Here is a 16,083-nt window from a genome sequence, read left to right as displayed (position 1 = left end):
AAGCCTCACCGTGATGGATGAAGAGATTTTCTTTAGAGAAAAAACTTTCTTCCCTAACTAAAACAGCTTTTCCTTCTCGACCAATGCTCTAGAGCATATGTCTAAGTCTGAGACGTTATAGAGTGGATTTTTTCCTCAAAGCTATTAACAATTTAGCGGCCGTAGTAAAAGAGATTTGAATGACATGTGGAGTGGACGACAATGAGCAGTGAGTGGGCTGCCTACGTGCGACTCAAAATAGATTAGATAAAATGCGAAAACAATTTGCCCCATTGAATGACGACGGGGGAGTTTTATATGATACGGATTGACAATGGTTGAACGATGAAAATCTCTGTAAACAAAATGTATTTATTCAGTTCACTTGAACAATACTGAATATTGCTTTATCACCGACTTCCGTTGCTAGAGTAAGCTGGTCTCCCGCTGCCGTTTGCTTGTATGTCAAAAAACTTTTATTGTCTATTTGCAAGGCATACGGTCCACCTGCAGCTACAGAAGTCAACGTCCACTGGCTATAACCACCGTCGGAATTGTCCGGGTGAAACGAAACCGTCTCAAAATCTTCAGAGTCTGATGTACAGCCTTCACATCTGGACATGCAAAAACCATTCACACACAATCCGAAAACATTGCAACTTTTCGCCACTGCAGTGAATTTAGATGCGTCACTAACGGACACTTGTAGGAAGGCTAAACGTTTGTTCGTATCAACAGCGGCAAATCTGCCGTCTGCACTTGCAATATAATATTCTGTTCCATTTCTCAAGACAAAGCAGTCAGTTTCGGTCGGTGGTGGAGGTGAAAGACCACTTATTAAGGCTATCAGTAATTTTGGCACAATTGTCACTACATCTACCACTACACCCAAAAGACCTTGTAGGAGTGCTGGTGCTGCGGGGGTCTGTCCATTTATAGTCTATTCGGACATTTAAATGTAATTAAAGTTGAGTTGAAAGACTAAATGGAAATTTTGTTTACGAAAACGTTACCTTAACTGCGAGTACTAACAGCAAAATTGCTACCACTTTAAGAGTCATCTTTGTCAACGTTCAAATTGTAACTGAAATGAAAATTTATGTCTCCGGTATTTATTTAAAAATGTTTTGCGTACAAAAACAAATGAAATTAGATTCGAAAAATGATTACAGACATTGTGACCAGCTGTTTGTACTAAACATTATGCTATAGGTCGGCGCGTTCATTTACATGTTTGAATTCAATTGAAAAATTAAGAAGTCCACATGTAGTGAATAATTAGGTGAACGTGTACTACCAGTTAGGACGACAGCACGTGTAGGAGGCAGAATGAACAAATATAATATTTATTTAAGCTGATCACACACGATCAATTTTGAGGTTCTGTGGTGGACAACTACAGGTGCCCAATTATATTATAACTACGGTTGTACGATGCATTACTTTTACATCCTACATACTTCCCACATTCAATTGAAGCAACGCATTCAGTTTCATTTTTGATTTTGTCGATTGGCACCATTGACAGACAAATGGTTATTTCTAATTATTTGCTTATGGTGACACCATATTTTTTGCGAGTCCTAGCAGGTAAAGAAGCACTAGGTAGCGTCAATGAAAATTCTGAAAGGACAGTATAGCTCACATCTGACTTGATCGCAAAGGCAGTAACACATTTAGAAGAGATCTTTTTGTGTATTATATGTAGAAATTGCAAACCGATTCCGTTTTGAAAAACCGCTGTTTCGGTTCTTAGACCCGTACGAAATACTTAGGTTTATAGGTTTACGCATGCGTTTGCAATATGTCCCGTCCAGCTCCATTTCAGACAACGACCCTGGTTTGTTGTCGAATCCATTGATTCGTCATTCTGTCTCTGAGTGTTATTCCAATCATACTCCGTTCCATGGCTCTTTGTGTCACTCTCAATTTATCTTCGGATGCTTTCGTTAAAGGTAACGTTTCCGCTCCATAAGTGAGCACTGGAAGGACACAAGTGTCGAAAACTTTGCGTTTCAGACTATTATTCATTTTGCTTTTGAAAATTAGTCTGAGCTTTCCGAACGCTGCCCATGCAAGACCAATCCTACGTCTTATTTCTGCAGTTTGGTTGTCCAGACCTAACTTCAGTTTATGTCCTAGATATACATAGCTGTCGACTCGTTCAATGACAGTGTCACCAATTTTGATTTCTCTATCGTCCCCGATGTTGGTCATGACTTTTGTTTTCGATAAGTTCATCTTGAGGCCAACTTTGCTCGCCTCTTCACTTAACTGTTGTAGCATAAGCTGAGCCTGACCTAGATTCGCTGCTATCGGTACAATGTCATCAGCGAAGCGGAGATTGCTCAGGTACTCTCCATTTATCTTTATTCCCATTTTACTCCAGTTTAACTTCCTAAAAACACTCTGCAGAATCGACGTGAATAATTTCGGTGAAATGGTGTCACCCTGCCTTACAGCTCGGCCGATTCTGAATTTCTCCGTGCTCTTATGAAGTTTTATACATGAAGTAGCATTTCTGTACACATATCGAATTGTGTTGGAGTACCTTGAGTCTACCCTACATTCGTCTAATGCGTCCGATATCGACCATGTTTCCACTGAATGGAAAGCTTTTTCGAAGTCTATGAATAGCAAGACTATGTCGATGTTGTATCCTCGACACTTCTCAATAAGCGTTCTCACAAACCACGATATAAATTGGAATTTTCACAGGCAAAACTATTTTTTGGTACACGTGTCATCGATACAATTAAGAAAACACTTAAATCACCATTGAATTTATAATTTGAAATAACAAAATCAAAAAAAGAATTCACTGAAACTGAAAAATGGCGGGCAAGACCGATGCCTACTAAATGAAAATGAAATTTTAGTGCAAAATGTTTAGAAGTGGAAAGGTTCCGAAATGCTGCTTTTATGCAAAATTGTTTCGTCGTGTTCATCTTAGACCATGTAAATACAACGCACAGGATGCCTACACATTAAAGAACAGTACAGAAGAGCCTATGTGAATGAGTAATACATGTGTGCGAAGTTAGGCGGTTCGCCTTCGGCTCACACGCCACAAACATCGCACACATGTATTACTCATTTACATAGGCTCTGCTGTAATCTTCTATGAATGGCTTCATTCAATGAAATAATAAATAAGTAATAAAAATGAATGAGTAAAAGAGATAATAGAGAGTAAGTAGACTTTGCATACAGTTTGAATGAAGAAATTACCTATCATTTTCAAATTGTAAGGTGAAAATCGCCATTGTATAGCTGTTCATAACGAAATCTAATAAATTTGACTTCGTACGGGGCTGTCGATATTGCCGCCGGCCAAGAAAGACCATTCGGTCGGTCTCTTACATTCTCGTAAAATATTCAAAACGAGACCACTCGGTCAGTCTCCCAAAGTCCAACGAAAAATAATCCAGGAAAGACCACTCGGTCGGTCTCTTACATTCTCGTAAAATATTCAAAACGAGACTTCTCGGTCAGTCTCCTAAAGTCCTACGAAAAATAATCCAAGAAAGACCACTCGGTCGGTCTCAAAGTTTTTGTAACAACGGTTCGAAATAAGACCTATACGAAGATATATCCAATTTAGCAACACGCGTAAGGTGGCTGGCAGTCCAATCCAAAAGTTAAGCATCATTCGGCGCGATTAGTACTTGGAGTGGTGACCGGAAAATACATCACGAAATAAAAAAAAGGTAAAAAAATAAATCAAATATCACTAAAATTTCTATCGTTTCAGCGAATTATAAGAAAAAATAAAAAACTGTGCCATCTGTGAAACTACAGCCTAAAGACAATGAAATATCTCAGAGATGGAAAATGGAAATGAGAGTTCTCAGATGATCTCAGAAAATTTCGAAAAGAAAGTGAGAGTTCTCAGATAGTCTCAAACGAGGGGTGGATAAACGTAAATTTTGTTCGAACCATGTTTTTTTTAAATAAATGTTTTCTTGTTTTTTTCTGTTTTTAAACAAAAATTAAACAAAAAAACATTCACTTTCTTTGGTTTTATTTCGGGTTTTTTGTTTATTTTTTAGATTTATTGTTTTCTTAATTTTTTTTTTGGTTTTAAACCAAAAAAATGATGGCTCTTGGTTGTTTTTTGTGTTGTTTTTCTATTTTTTCTTCTTTTTTTTTATTAGTTTTCTAGTTTTTTGACCGTTTTTTGTTGTTTATTTTAGTTTTTTCTGTTTTTTTTTTGTTTTTTTTTTTTTTTGTTTTTTTTTTTGTTTTTAAAAGTTTTTGTTTTCGTTTTCGATGGCTTCGAACCTTGTTTTTTTAGTTTATCCACCCCTCGGTCTCAAAAGACGTCGAAAAGAAAGTGATAGTGCTCAGATGGCCTCTAAAAGGATCTAGAAAAAACTGAAATGAAACTTCTCAAAGAGTCTCAAAAATATTTTGAGTCTCAAACATAGTCAAATCAAAAAAAGAGACCACTCAGTCGGTGTCGTAAACTATTTTGAAAAGAGACCACTCAGTCGGTCTCGCAAATTATTAAAAAAGAGACCACTCGGTCGGTCTCATAAAATACAGAAGAAGAGACTACTCGGACAGTCTCGTAAAATACAGAAGAAGAGACCACTCGGTCGGTCTCGTAAAATACAGAAGAAGAGACCACTCGGTCGGTCTCGTAAAATACAGAAGAAGAGACCACTCGGTCAGTCTCGTAAAATGCAGAAGAAGAGACCACTCGGTCAGTCTCGTAAAACACAGAAGAAGAGACCACTCGGTCGGTCTCGTAAAATACAGGAGAAGAGACCACTCAGTCAGTCTCATACAGTCTATTAAAACACTTAAAACGAGACTTCTCATCGGTTTCGCTATCATCATCATCATCAATTCATCAGTATATGAGAAGAAACCAGTCTCGAAAGGTTCGAAAAGAGACGTCTCACCTCCATACAAAAAAAAGGCTCCCTTACAGAATCCGGCTAAAAAAAATCCGGACAAAAAAAATCCGGACAGAAAAATCCGGACGAAAAAAATCCGGATGATACAAAATCCGGATTGATTGTTACTACTAGCTTTGACTGGATTTTGTATCATCCGGATTTTGTATTATTTATCAGAGCCTCTTTAGAGATGAGTGGGCCGCCCGCAAAAGCGGGCTGCCCGCAGCTCATGCCTCATACCCATGGGCATAAGCGTTATGGGCTTCAAAACTCGCGGGTGGTGGGCAGGGAATGAGCACTTTCATAAAACGTGGGCGCCCACCAAACTAAGACTTTTCATTGTACTTCCTTCAATTCAAAATTGTCAACAAAATCATCAATAAAATTGATGAATTTTCAACGAATACTAAACATTTTCAATTCACTCAACATTCTCATATGAAGAATGTTGAGGGTTTACCCGAGTCTCCTTCTTTCTTATTTTATACCTGAAATACCTAACAAATTTAAAATAAAATCAAATAAGGCTTACCATAGATAAAGGTCTCTGTCCGAAAGCCAAGCTATCAAAGTTCACACTACGTGATGATAGACTTGGTAAGGGAAGAGTTTTTAACTCTGTTAAGAGATTTGCTTTTCTGGCGAGCTTTATCTATGGCAAGCCTTAATTATCTACGGCAAGCCTTATTTGATTTTATTTTAAATTTGTTAGGAATTTCAGGTATAAAATAAGAAAGAAGGAGAGGCGGGTAAGCTGTCAACATTCTCCATATGAGAAAGTTGTGTGAATTGAAAATGTTAAGTACAGCGATTCATCGAATTTTAGCTGTCGTGAATGTATCGTTTTTAATAGTTCGCCTGAAATTTCACAGGGAGCAGTGAGTGAAGAGTGTGTGCGATATGTACAGCGTTCTTTTGGTACATTGAATTTATCATGTTATTATTATTGTATGCCGTCTACATCACCACACTTTGAAACTCATTGTTCATATCAGCAGAACAACGTGCGAAAAAAAATAACCGTTCAAAACTTTACAATTCGACGATTTGTGCACACATAGTTTGTGGGCTGGGCCAGTGCCCATGGGCACTTTTTTCTCAAATGATGGGCATAGTGGGCATGTGGGCACAAAAATTTGCTATGCCCACTCATCTCTAGCCCCTTACAGAATCCGGATAATTTATCCGGATAATTCCTTAATTTATTGTCGCTAAGTGACACTATCTTTTATTCACTTCTGAATATGTGACGCTTTCCTTAAATATTTATTGCCGCTTTGTGACACTATCTTTTATTAACTTCTGGATCTGCGACGCTGATCAAGAAGCTTCAAAATACAAAGTTGCAACATCCAGTTTAATTAGGGTAATCAATCTAGTTTTCGTAATTTCCGGATTTCGAACTTTCAAGGGGGGAAATCCCTGCCGCCCCTCGACCCCGCTTTTCTTTTTTTTTAAATTATTTCACGGCCTGCGGCGCAACTACCAACCACATCAGATTTTTTTTTTCTATTCTTACTTTTCTTTTTTATGGCTGCGGCATCATTCTCCAACTGTCAACACGTTACAGAATACCTTGGTTAATCTATGTGACAAAAATAATCAGAAGTTTCGTTTTATATCAGGGGGCTGCCGCCCCCTAAACCCCCCCTTTTCCTTTTTATGCCTGCGGCGCCATTTTCCTACTGTCAACACGCAACAGAATACCTTGATTAATGTATGCGGCAAAAACAATCAGAAATTTCTATTTATATCATGTACGACAACATCGTGAGGATTAAAGTTATCCGGAAAGAATACGCATTTTTGGTCTCCGCATTTTGTAAGATTACTCTTTTTTTGATTCACCATTCACCACTATTCAACTTTTCTCATTGAGTATCACTCAACCGTACTCACATATACAATGTTAACCTTACTTTCCATGATTTTTTTCCATTTAAAAAAATCCGGAATTCCGGATTTAATCCCGACAAAATTCCGGATTTTTATCATCCGGTTTTGTATTGTCCGGATTTTTCTGTCCGGATTTTTTTGTCCGGATTTTTTTTATCCGGATTTTGTAAGACCACCAAAAAAAAACGGTCTCAAAACTCACTTTTTTTTTTATCCGGGCACAGTTTCCGTTATATTATAAGTAGCTGAAAAATCGATTCTGCTAGTTATTCACTTTGTACGACGACCCCACTTTCCCGATGTCTGTGAAGTACCTGCGAACTTGAACCTGCGAATTCTACATTATAGTCCAGTCGTTGTGACGATCATTTTATATGCTTTCTACTGATGAAAGTTCTAAGAATTCGCAGGTTCAAACCTGCGAAAAATAAAATTCGTAGGTTTCAACCTGCGGAAAAAAATTCGCAGGTTTAAATTCGCAGCTTCAAATCTGCCAAAAAACCATCGCAAGACCAAAAGGGAAGTTGGAAGGTTAAGTTAAAAAATCGCAAAAGCGGGCTGCCCGCAGCTCATGCCTCATACCCATGGGCATAAGCGTTATGGGCTTCAAAACTCGCGGGTGGTGGGCAGGGAATGAGCACTTTCATAAAACGTGGGCGCCCACCAAACTAAGACTTTTCATTGTACTTCCTTCAATTCAAAATTGTCAACAAAATCATCAATAAAATTGATGAATTTTCAACGAATACTAAACATTTTCAATTCACTCAACATTCTCATATGAAGAATGTTGAGGGTTTACCCGAGTCTCCTTCTTTCTTATTTTATACCTGAAATACCTAACAAATTTAAAATAAAATCAAATAAGGCTTACCATAGATAAAGGTCTCTGTCCGAAAGCCAAGCTATCAAAGTTCACACTACGTGATGATAGACTTGGTAAGGGAAGAGTTTTTAACTCTGTTAAGAGATTTGCTTTTCTGGCGAGCTTTATCTATGGCAAGCCTTAATTATCTACGGCAAGCCTTATTTGATTTTATTTTAAATTTGTTAGGAATTTCAGGTATAAAATAAGAAAGAAGGAGAGGCGGGTAAGCTGTCAACATTCTCCATATGAGAAAGTTGTGTGAATTGAAAATGTTAAGTACAGCGATTCATCGAATTTTAGCTGTCGTGAATGTATCGTTTTTAATAGTTCGCCTGAAATTTCACAGGGAGCAGTGAGTGAAGAGTGTGTGCGATATGTACAGCGTTCTTTTGGTACATTGAATTTATCATGTTATTATTATTGTATGCCGTCTACATCACCACACTTTGAAACTCATTGTTCATATCAGCAGAACAACGTGCGAAAAAAAATAACCGTTCAAAACTTTACAATTCGACGATTTGTGCACACATAGTTTGTGGGCTGGGCCAGTGCCCATGGGCACTTTTTTCTCAAATGATGGGCATAGTGGGCATGTGGGCACAAAAATTTGCTATGCCCACTCATCTCTAGCCCCTTACAGAATCCGGATAATTTATCCGGATAATTCCTTAATTTATTGTCGCTAAGTGACACTATCTTTTATTCACTTCTGAATATGTGACGCTTTCCTTAAATATTTATTGCCGCTTTGTGACACTATCTTTTATTAACTTCTGGATCTGCGACGCTGATCAAGAAGCTTCAAAATACAAAGTTGCAACATCCAGTTTAATTAGGGTAATCAATCTAGTTTTCGTAATTTCCGGATTTCGAACTTTCAAGGGGGGAAATCCCTGCCGCCCCTCGACCCCGCTTTTCTTTTTTTTTAAATTATTTCACGGCCTGCGGCGCAACTACCAACCACATCAGATTTTTTTTTTCTATTCTTACTTTTCTTTTTTATGGCTGCGGCATCATTCTCCAACTGTCAACACGTTACAGAATACCTTGGTTAATCTATGTGACAAAAATAATCAGAAGTTTCGTTTTATATCAGGGGGCTGCCGCCCCCTAAACCCCCCCTTTTCCTTTTTATGCCTGCGGCGCCATTTTCCTACTGTCAACACGCAACAGAATACCTTGATTAATGTATGCGGCAAAAACAATCAGAAATTTCTATTTATATCATGTACGACAACATCGTGAGGATTAAAGTTATCCGGAAAGAATACGCATTTTTGGTCTCCGCATTTTGTAAGATTACTCTTTTTTTGATTCACCATTCACCACTATTCAACTTTTCTCATTGAGTATCACTCAACCGTACTCACATATACAATGTTAACCTTACTTTCCATGATTTTTTTCCATTTAAAAAAATCCGGAATTCCGGATTTAATCCCGACAAAATTCCGGATTTTTATCATCCGGTTTTGTATTGTCCGGATTTTTCTGTCCGGATTTTTTTGTCCGGATTTTTTTTATCCGGATTTTGTAAGACCACCAAAAAAAAACGGTCTCAAAACTCACTTTTTTTTTTATCCGGGCACAGTTTCCGTTATATTATAAGTAGCTGAAAAATCGATTCTGCTAGTTATTCACTTTGTACGACGACCCCACTTTCCCGATGTCTGTGAAGTACCTGCGAACTTGAACCTGCGAATTCTACATTATAGTCCAGTCGTTGTGACGATCATTTTATATGCTTTCTACTGATGAAAGTTCTAAGAATTCGCAGGTTCAAACCTGCGAAAAATAAAATTCGTAGGTTTCAACCTGCGGAAAAAAATTCGCAGGTTTAAATTCGCAGCTTCAAATCTGCCAAAAAACCATCGCAAGACCAAAAGGGAAGTTGGAAGGTTAAGTTAAAAAATCGCAGGTTAAAAATGGAAATTGGGAGGTTTGGTTGAAAAATCGCAGGTTGAAACCTTCGGAAAAAATTCGTAAGTGTTCACACATTTGAAAGAATTCGCAGGTAAGACCTACGAAAAATAAAATTCGTAGGTTTGAACCTGCGAAAAAAAATCGCAGGTTCAAATTCGCAGTTTCAAACCTGCCAAAAAACCATCGCAAGACCAAAAGGAGAGTTCGAAAGTCTTGTTGGTAGCTTCATTGCTACATAATTCAAGGTCCAGAGTGGACATGTTAAGACACTCATGAAGGTAGCCGTCACAAAGATTTAACAAGTTCAGTGGTACAAAATTTTTAATACACAGAATGTTCTCTTTTAAAATCGTAACTTTGTGATCACCCTTTAGCTGTCTTCACCTGTTCTTTCGGAAGGGATCGGCTAAGTTCGAAGATGGGCGATTTTGGGTCGACCCCTCCCGAGCTGGGGCCCCATAAGTGATTTAACGTTTTCCGAAGATATCTCTGGCCATTTAAAGGCTACACTTGTAAGTGATACGTCAAATGAAAGGTATTTACAATACCGATCGACGAAAAAAAAGTTTATGGTGTGAACTAGGTACAGGGCGGCAAGCCGTTTTTGCTTGTAGGCTGGCCAAATTTGAACGGATTAAGATAGATTTTGCTTTATTAGATAGGTATTGACCGTACCAATCCGGGAAAAAAAGTTTATGAAATTCGGTTTACCGGAGCGTGAGCTAGGTCTCTTGGAGTGAGCTTATATGTGGCTACTCGGCCGTACAGTGAAGGTGGGGGTTTTTTTGTTAATATCTCGAGTAAAATTTGACCGAATTTCATGAATTTTTTTTGTTTGAAAGATACTAACGAATGTAAAGCAGCCGTACTATTCCACCTCCTATCAAAATGGCCGTCGGCCGCCATTTTAGATTTTTGTAAAAACAATATAATTCGATGAAAATGATAATTACAAAGTCACTGATCAGTGAGAAGTGTAGTTTGTGTTACATTTGAAAGGAACGTCGTACGGGGCTTCGTAATTGCGCTATGCGCAATTTGTAAGACGTACACATTTCATAAGAATTTTACTTTACCGACGTTTACGGCCGCAGTAGACTTACGGTAAGAGTAGGGCGATGGACGAACTAGGGTCACGTGCGCAATGGATGTACGGGTTTGTACGGGGCTCAGTCGCAGCAAACGCTCCGACTGTTCTGACTGCTCGTTTTCTTTGTATTTTTTGTATAAATTGCTGATTTCAAATTATCTGTGAGTTAACTGTATAAGGAGTGATCCTTTTTGTTCTGTATTAATAAACCAAATTGAAATTGAAGAACGTCTACTATTTTATATTGTAGCAAAGTGAGTCATCTAATCGATCCACATTCGCATCTTTTACACGAGTGGGAAGTTTGCAAACAGAGCGGATGGAGGGCCGTAATTCACACGAGTCCTTGTCTATTTATGATTTCTTGTTGATTCAAAATTTGGCCGCAAATTTACAAGAAAATAGAGAACAGAATAGGTACTTTACCAAAGAATTTGTACTCAAGTAGTTCAAACTACTTCAAAAGAAGCCATCGGCGATTTTTTAAAGCTAAGCATTAAATGATTCATGGGACTTTTCTGAGTAAGTTTCAGGACAAATTTATTCTTAAAATAATTTCGGTTTCATGCTAGAACTGGTCAAAAATTGGTCTGCACTGGCAACTTAAAAATCGTTGTTGCTTGATCTCTCCCAATAAGAAAAGGATGCGTTTAAGTACAAAAGAAAGGGGACTAAATTTTATTCACATCCCACTGCAAACTGATAGCCCAAACTTGTAGTCATAAATAAATGTAACTTGATGGCTCTCTGACTGAAAAGCAACTTTATTTCTATTTCATTCGACTAACGAATCTCAGATTCGGAGCCTGTGAATGCCGGAATTCTCACTTGGTCCGCGTCCAAAAACGTGTACCCACATTAAGTGGACTGCCTGCCGCTTGAATACTTCCGGTTTCTGGTACTGCTCCCAATGTGGTAGTGATTTCAGTCCATTCCACTGTGTACCAGAGTATCCATGGTGCTGGTTGATCGGGCAATTGAGTGTAAACAAAGCCGAGCGGAACTGAGGAAAAATATAGTTAGCAGAACTTTGAAGTACACGTCCATCGCTAGTCATGTTATCATGAAGTTATTGAGGTGACAATAATAAAAAAGAGAAATTTGAGATAGTCAGTTATCTTACCCGGATTATCCTGTAAATGTTTCAGTTCGGTGTTCGTGCGATTCAGTTTTGTGGTCAAATCAGCCAATTGATCGATGAAGCTCAGTACACTGTGTTCTTTCGTTCTCCTCGCATCTAGAATCGCTTCTTGTAGATACTCGAATGGCCAAATTTGCTTTTTCTCGCAAATGAACCCGGAAGAAGTAGAGCACGCAATATTAGTCCATTGAAAACTGAGAGTTGGAATGTCTCGTCGCATAATAACACAATCGCGTCTATCGCCTATAATCGGAGATCCGGGTTGCCAATAGGTGAAGCGATGAACAGCAGAACCATCATTCCAAATATACTCAGTCTCACTACCCGGCCGTCTTTCCGCCCCAATCCAAACGTTCGTTGTCGCGTTCAGCACTAATTCTCTTATAAACATTTGCTCAGTGGCCGTCTTAATGATGACCAATGTTCCGTCTTCGTCATTACATCGTCTTTCAGCGTCAATACGATTCGCGAAGATCGGGAACACTCTCACACACTTCTCATCTTCAAATGGAACCCAATCGTCACCACAGAGATCACTAACATCAAACCCTTTGGTATTGATAAGGTTGGTTATGGAGAGAGAAATGTTTTCTAAAATATCCTGACACACTCACCACGAACGATTGAAGTAGCTATGATGCAAATTATAGCCAAACACAAAACGATATTCGCCATTTTCCGACCGCTGCAGTAAAAATGTGATACCGCAGAGTTGAACATTTAAATTTATACGTTTTGCGCAATCTTGATATTTTGCTAGCACATTACTGATTATACCATTACTGATTGTCCGATGTACCTACAACTAAAAACCGAATCAAAAACAACTTTGTCCATGTAACAGATGAAACTGATAAATTTAAGCAAAATTTAATTTGTTCTCCAAAATTGGAAAGCAAGATTAGATGCACGATAAAGACAGGCGGTAAAATTTCACTTCACTGTCAATTGGCCCACATTGAACTGAATGCGAAGTCTTCGAAGCAGATGGTCACTTCAGTGATGAATAACTTTTATGCTAAATATGATGCTTAATCGGAATGAACCTGAGATGCGATATTCCTACGGTGCTCAGTTCGAAAAAAGGTTACTTTCGGGTAGAAAATTTTCGGGAAGGCGCCTAAAGTTTTCCCGAAAACCTCGACCAGTCCTACCTTTTTTCGAATATGTCTCTCAACCAACCCGATCGATTTTCGACATGCTCGAACTTAGCCTACCCTTGGTTATTATCAAGGGGACATCCATAAATCTTTTTTATCAATAGAAGTGGAGGTCTATGTCACTTTGGCTTTGAATCTCTTAAGATTCAGGTCATTTCACATCCGATCATAATTTATCAAATCCCGTTTAATTATAGGGGTCATTCATGGTACGTACACTATTTTTACGGTGAGAGATGGTTCGACAAAAGCGACACATCCCTTAGGCTTAAGGTGATGTACCAAAAAATTTGAACTTTAGAGTCTCCATCTGTCTCGTCTCTGCTATAAACATTTTTAACGTTCGGAAACGGATTGGTTGTACAAGGTTTCACGCTCTATCCACCCAAAAGTTTAGTTGTTGGACGAATGTAGTAACGACGTTACTACGTTCGTACAAGCTTTATGTATACGAATTCGCCTAGTCGGTTGGCCTGTAGAGGCGCCACATTTTTAGCCCCGTACGAAGTACTGGGGGCTTATAAGATTAATATGCCGTTTGTAACACGTCGAATTGGAAGCAGACAGTAAGGGCAAAGCATTTGGTTATGTTCATAGATGACGAATTCGCAATAAAAAAAATGTCCGTACGTCCGTCCGTCCGTGACCCCTCTAGCTTGAGTAAATCACAACCTTTTTTCAAAATTTTTTTTCCCCGATTGGTATCGACAAAAGTAAGGTCAAGTTCGAAAATGGGCATGGGCATGGTAGGGTCGGCCCCTCCAGAGCTAGGGCCCTATAGGTGTTTTTCAGTCTTTCGACGATATATACCGAAATACGCACGCAATAGCTGCTTGTGATATATCAAATGAAAGGTATTGACGAGTAGAACAAAGTTGCTGAACATTGTTTTTGGGTAAGATGCAACGTAGGCTTGTTGGGAGGGCTCAAAGTAAATCTCATCCGATTTTGCTAGTTTTAGTTTTTTATGGAAGGTAATTGAATACCGAAAAGAACGTGATGAAAAAAGTTTCAAATTAGGGCCCTTGCACTAAGGCCGCTACTCGGCCCTAAGTGCTTATTACACATAAATCGAGTAAATCTCAACCGATTTTGCTAGTTTTTGTTTCATTTGAGAGGTAATTGAATACCCAATGGAAAGTTGGCAAAAAATTTTGGGTTTCTAAAGTAATGTCGTAAATTGTTGGTTTTATTTGAAAGGTACTTCGTACGGGCTTTCGTAATTGCGCTATGCGCAATTTTAAAAATGAACAGTTTCAGTAAATTTGACAATGCCCAACTTGACTTGCATTTTGGTTACAGGCGCATTAGAGGGTTGTAGACGTATTAGGGTTCCGGGCTTATTAGGGCTACGGACGTATTATGGTTGCGGACGAAATAGGATTACGGGTTGTACGGGGCTAAATCGCAGCAAACGCTCCGACTGTTCTGATGCCTTGTTTTATAGTACTTCAATCTCACTGGACTATTTTTTGTGTAACAACTTCACATTGATTCATTCCCATGAAATGTCACAGCAGTGAAGTTTGTTCATGAAAAAATAATTCAGTGACAGCAGTTTTTTTTATGAAGAAAAACACTAAATTGTATTAGATTTTACCCTTAGTTACTAAAGTCCATTCTCCTAAAAAAAGAAGCGACGTTTAGCAATAGAAGAACAAATCGTATTCGGCTCATCTTGTAGTAACGTTAAAAATTTTCGCGAAGGTTAGATTTTCGGTGGTGATTACACATATATGTGTTTTTTAGTGGCTTTTATATTTTATATAGAATCACCGTTGAAAATAATGTTAAGTTGCCGAAGAAATGAAATGTTTACATTGTATCACTGATAGACTCGCACGATACGAAGTAAATCGTGAGAGTCTTTTGGATTTTAGGATCGTGTAAGTAAGTGAAATAATCGAAAACGGCGTATATCGTAGTGGGCAATTATTATCAGTATGCTAAGATAAGACGATTGAGCCATGTCCGTCCGTCCGACCATCCGTCCGTGTGGCGTAACTTTAGAAAAAAATATGATTGGACGATTGAAACGACACATTCAAACTATCCAAACTCTTAATCCCGATCTAACTCACTCTTCCCATCTACAATTATCACTTGAGTCTCATCGGACGAGGACTGCGTATAGACTAGTGTTGCTGTAAATTTCTGTAATAAATGCAATTACGCAAAAATGTATGGAAATATTGCGAAATCACATAATGGTGTGATAGTTAACATTCAATAGTTGACTATCAAATGTCGAACAATCTAGTAGCTAGATCCGCTAGATCATACATTTTATTCAGTCAATTTATGACGCTCGTCCAGTCAACATCTCAGCTAAAAATTTCTCCCGATTCTCCATCAACTATCAACTATTGATAGTTAGCATCTTCACTAAAACACTCTTTCTCAACTATTGATTTAGATTTATCAGTTTGAGAAGATCGGGAAGACCCAATCATGAAACACAGATACTATGATCCTTTGTTTCCTTTTCCCTATCAACATATAAATCACGCGAATCGTCCTGTTTTCACCAGGACCCGGTCAAGTATGGCAGGTCCTAATGCTAACACTTCAGACGGATTAACCACATAATTCCACTCCAGAATGTCCCGGTACCCACACTAGTGTTATCTGATTTCTCAGACCCATTTCGTGAAGGCAATCGTTACACTCCTTTACCAGTTTGGAGGTAATGATAGGCGACACCAGTGTCTTAATCATAGAATTACTATTTACGTACAGCTCTAGGCCGCTGGAGCCCTTCGGTAGTCCTTCGATGACTCCCAACAGTGCAGCGAAAGTTTCTGCCTCAAACACACTGGCGAGCCTTCCCAGACTATACCAGGTGCCTTCTTCACTCTCGATAGCATATACTCCAGCTCCTGAGCCTTCATTGGTCTTTGATCCATCCTCACAAGTTTACCTTCTGGGAGACAATTTGGCTAGCTGTCTAGCCATTCTCGCCTTTCCAGGAAGGCAACCTTGAAGTTAATGACGAAGTTGAGCTCAGCCTTCATCCGATCCCTCGGCATACTGAAGATTGGGTCTGATATCAGACTCGCAATCATTCCGTGCCCGGAATGGAAGTTTGAGGTCCATAGCTCATTCTGTGTCAACCT

The 16,083-nt window shown here is 38.7% G+C and overlaps 1 protein-coding gene across 1 annotated transcript; it reads right to left on the bottom strand.

Annotated features, from left to right (window-relative positions):
• Positions 1-11,410: 11,410 nt before the first annotated feature.
• Positions 11,411-12,490, bottom strand: LOC119082463 (snaclec subunit A-like). The gene is made up of 3 exons (XM_037191981.1): positions 12,422-12,490; positions 11,790-12,356; positions 11,411-11,669 (listed from the first exon to the last, which is right to left on the bottom strand). The coding sequence occupies exons 1-3, from the start codon at positions 12,480-12,482 to the stop codon at positions 11,491-11,493; spliced, it is 807 nt and encodes a 268-aa protein (XP_037047876.1). The 5' UTR covers positions 12,483-12,490; the 3' UTR covers positions 11,411-11,490.
• Positions 12,491-16,083: the final 3,593 nt, after the last annotated feature.

This window comes from Bradysia coprophila, unplaced genomic scaffold (genome assembly GCF_014529535.1).
Source record: "Bradysia coprophila strain Holo2 unplaced genomic scaffold, BU_Bcop_v1 contig_439, whole genome shotgun sequence".
Taxonomy (NCBI): Eukaryota; Metazoa; Arthropoda; class Insecta; order Diptera; family Sciaridae; genus Bradysia; species Bradysia coprophila.
The sequence above is the reverse complement of the archived record's forward strand: the minus strand, read 5'-3'. Positions and strand labels throughout refer to the sequence as shown.

Excerpts from the sequence above, each read along its gene's own strand:
- LOC119082463 (XM_037191981.1), bottom strand. The coding sequence starts at position 12,482 with ATGGCGAATATCGTTTTGTGTTTGGCTATAATTTGCATCATAGCTACT. Across the intron at positions 12,357-12,421 it reads AGCTACTTCAATCGTTCGTG|GGTTTGATGTTAGTGATCTC; the intron begins GTGAGTGTGTCA and ends TCAATACCAAAG. Across the intron at positions 11,670-11,789 it reads ACATTTACAGGATAATCCGG|TTCCGCTCGGCTTTGTTTAC; the intron begins GTAAGATAACTG and ends ATTTTTCCTCAG.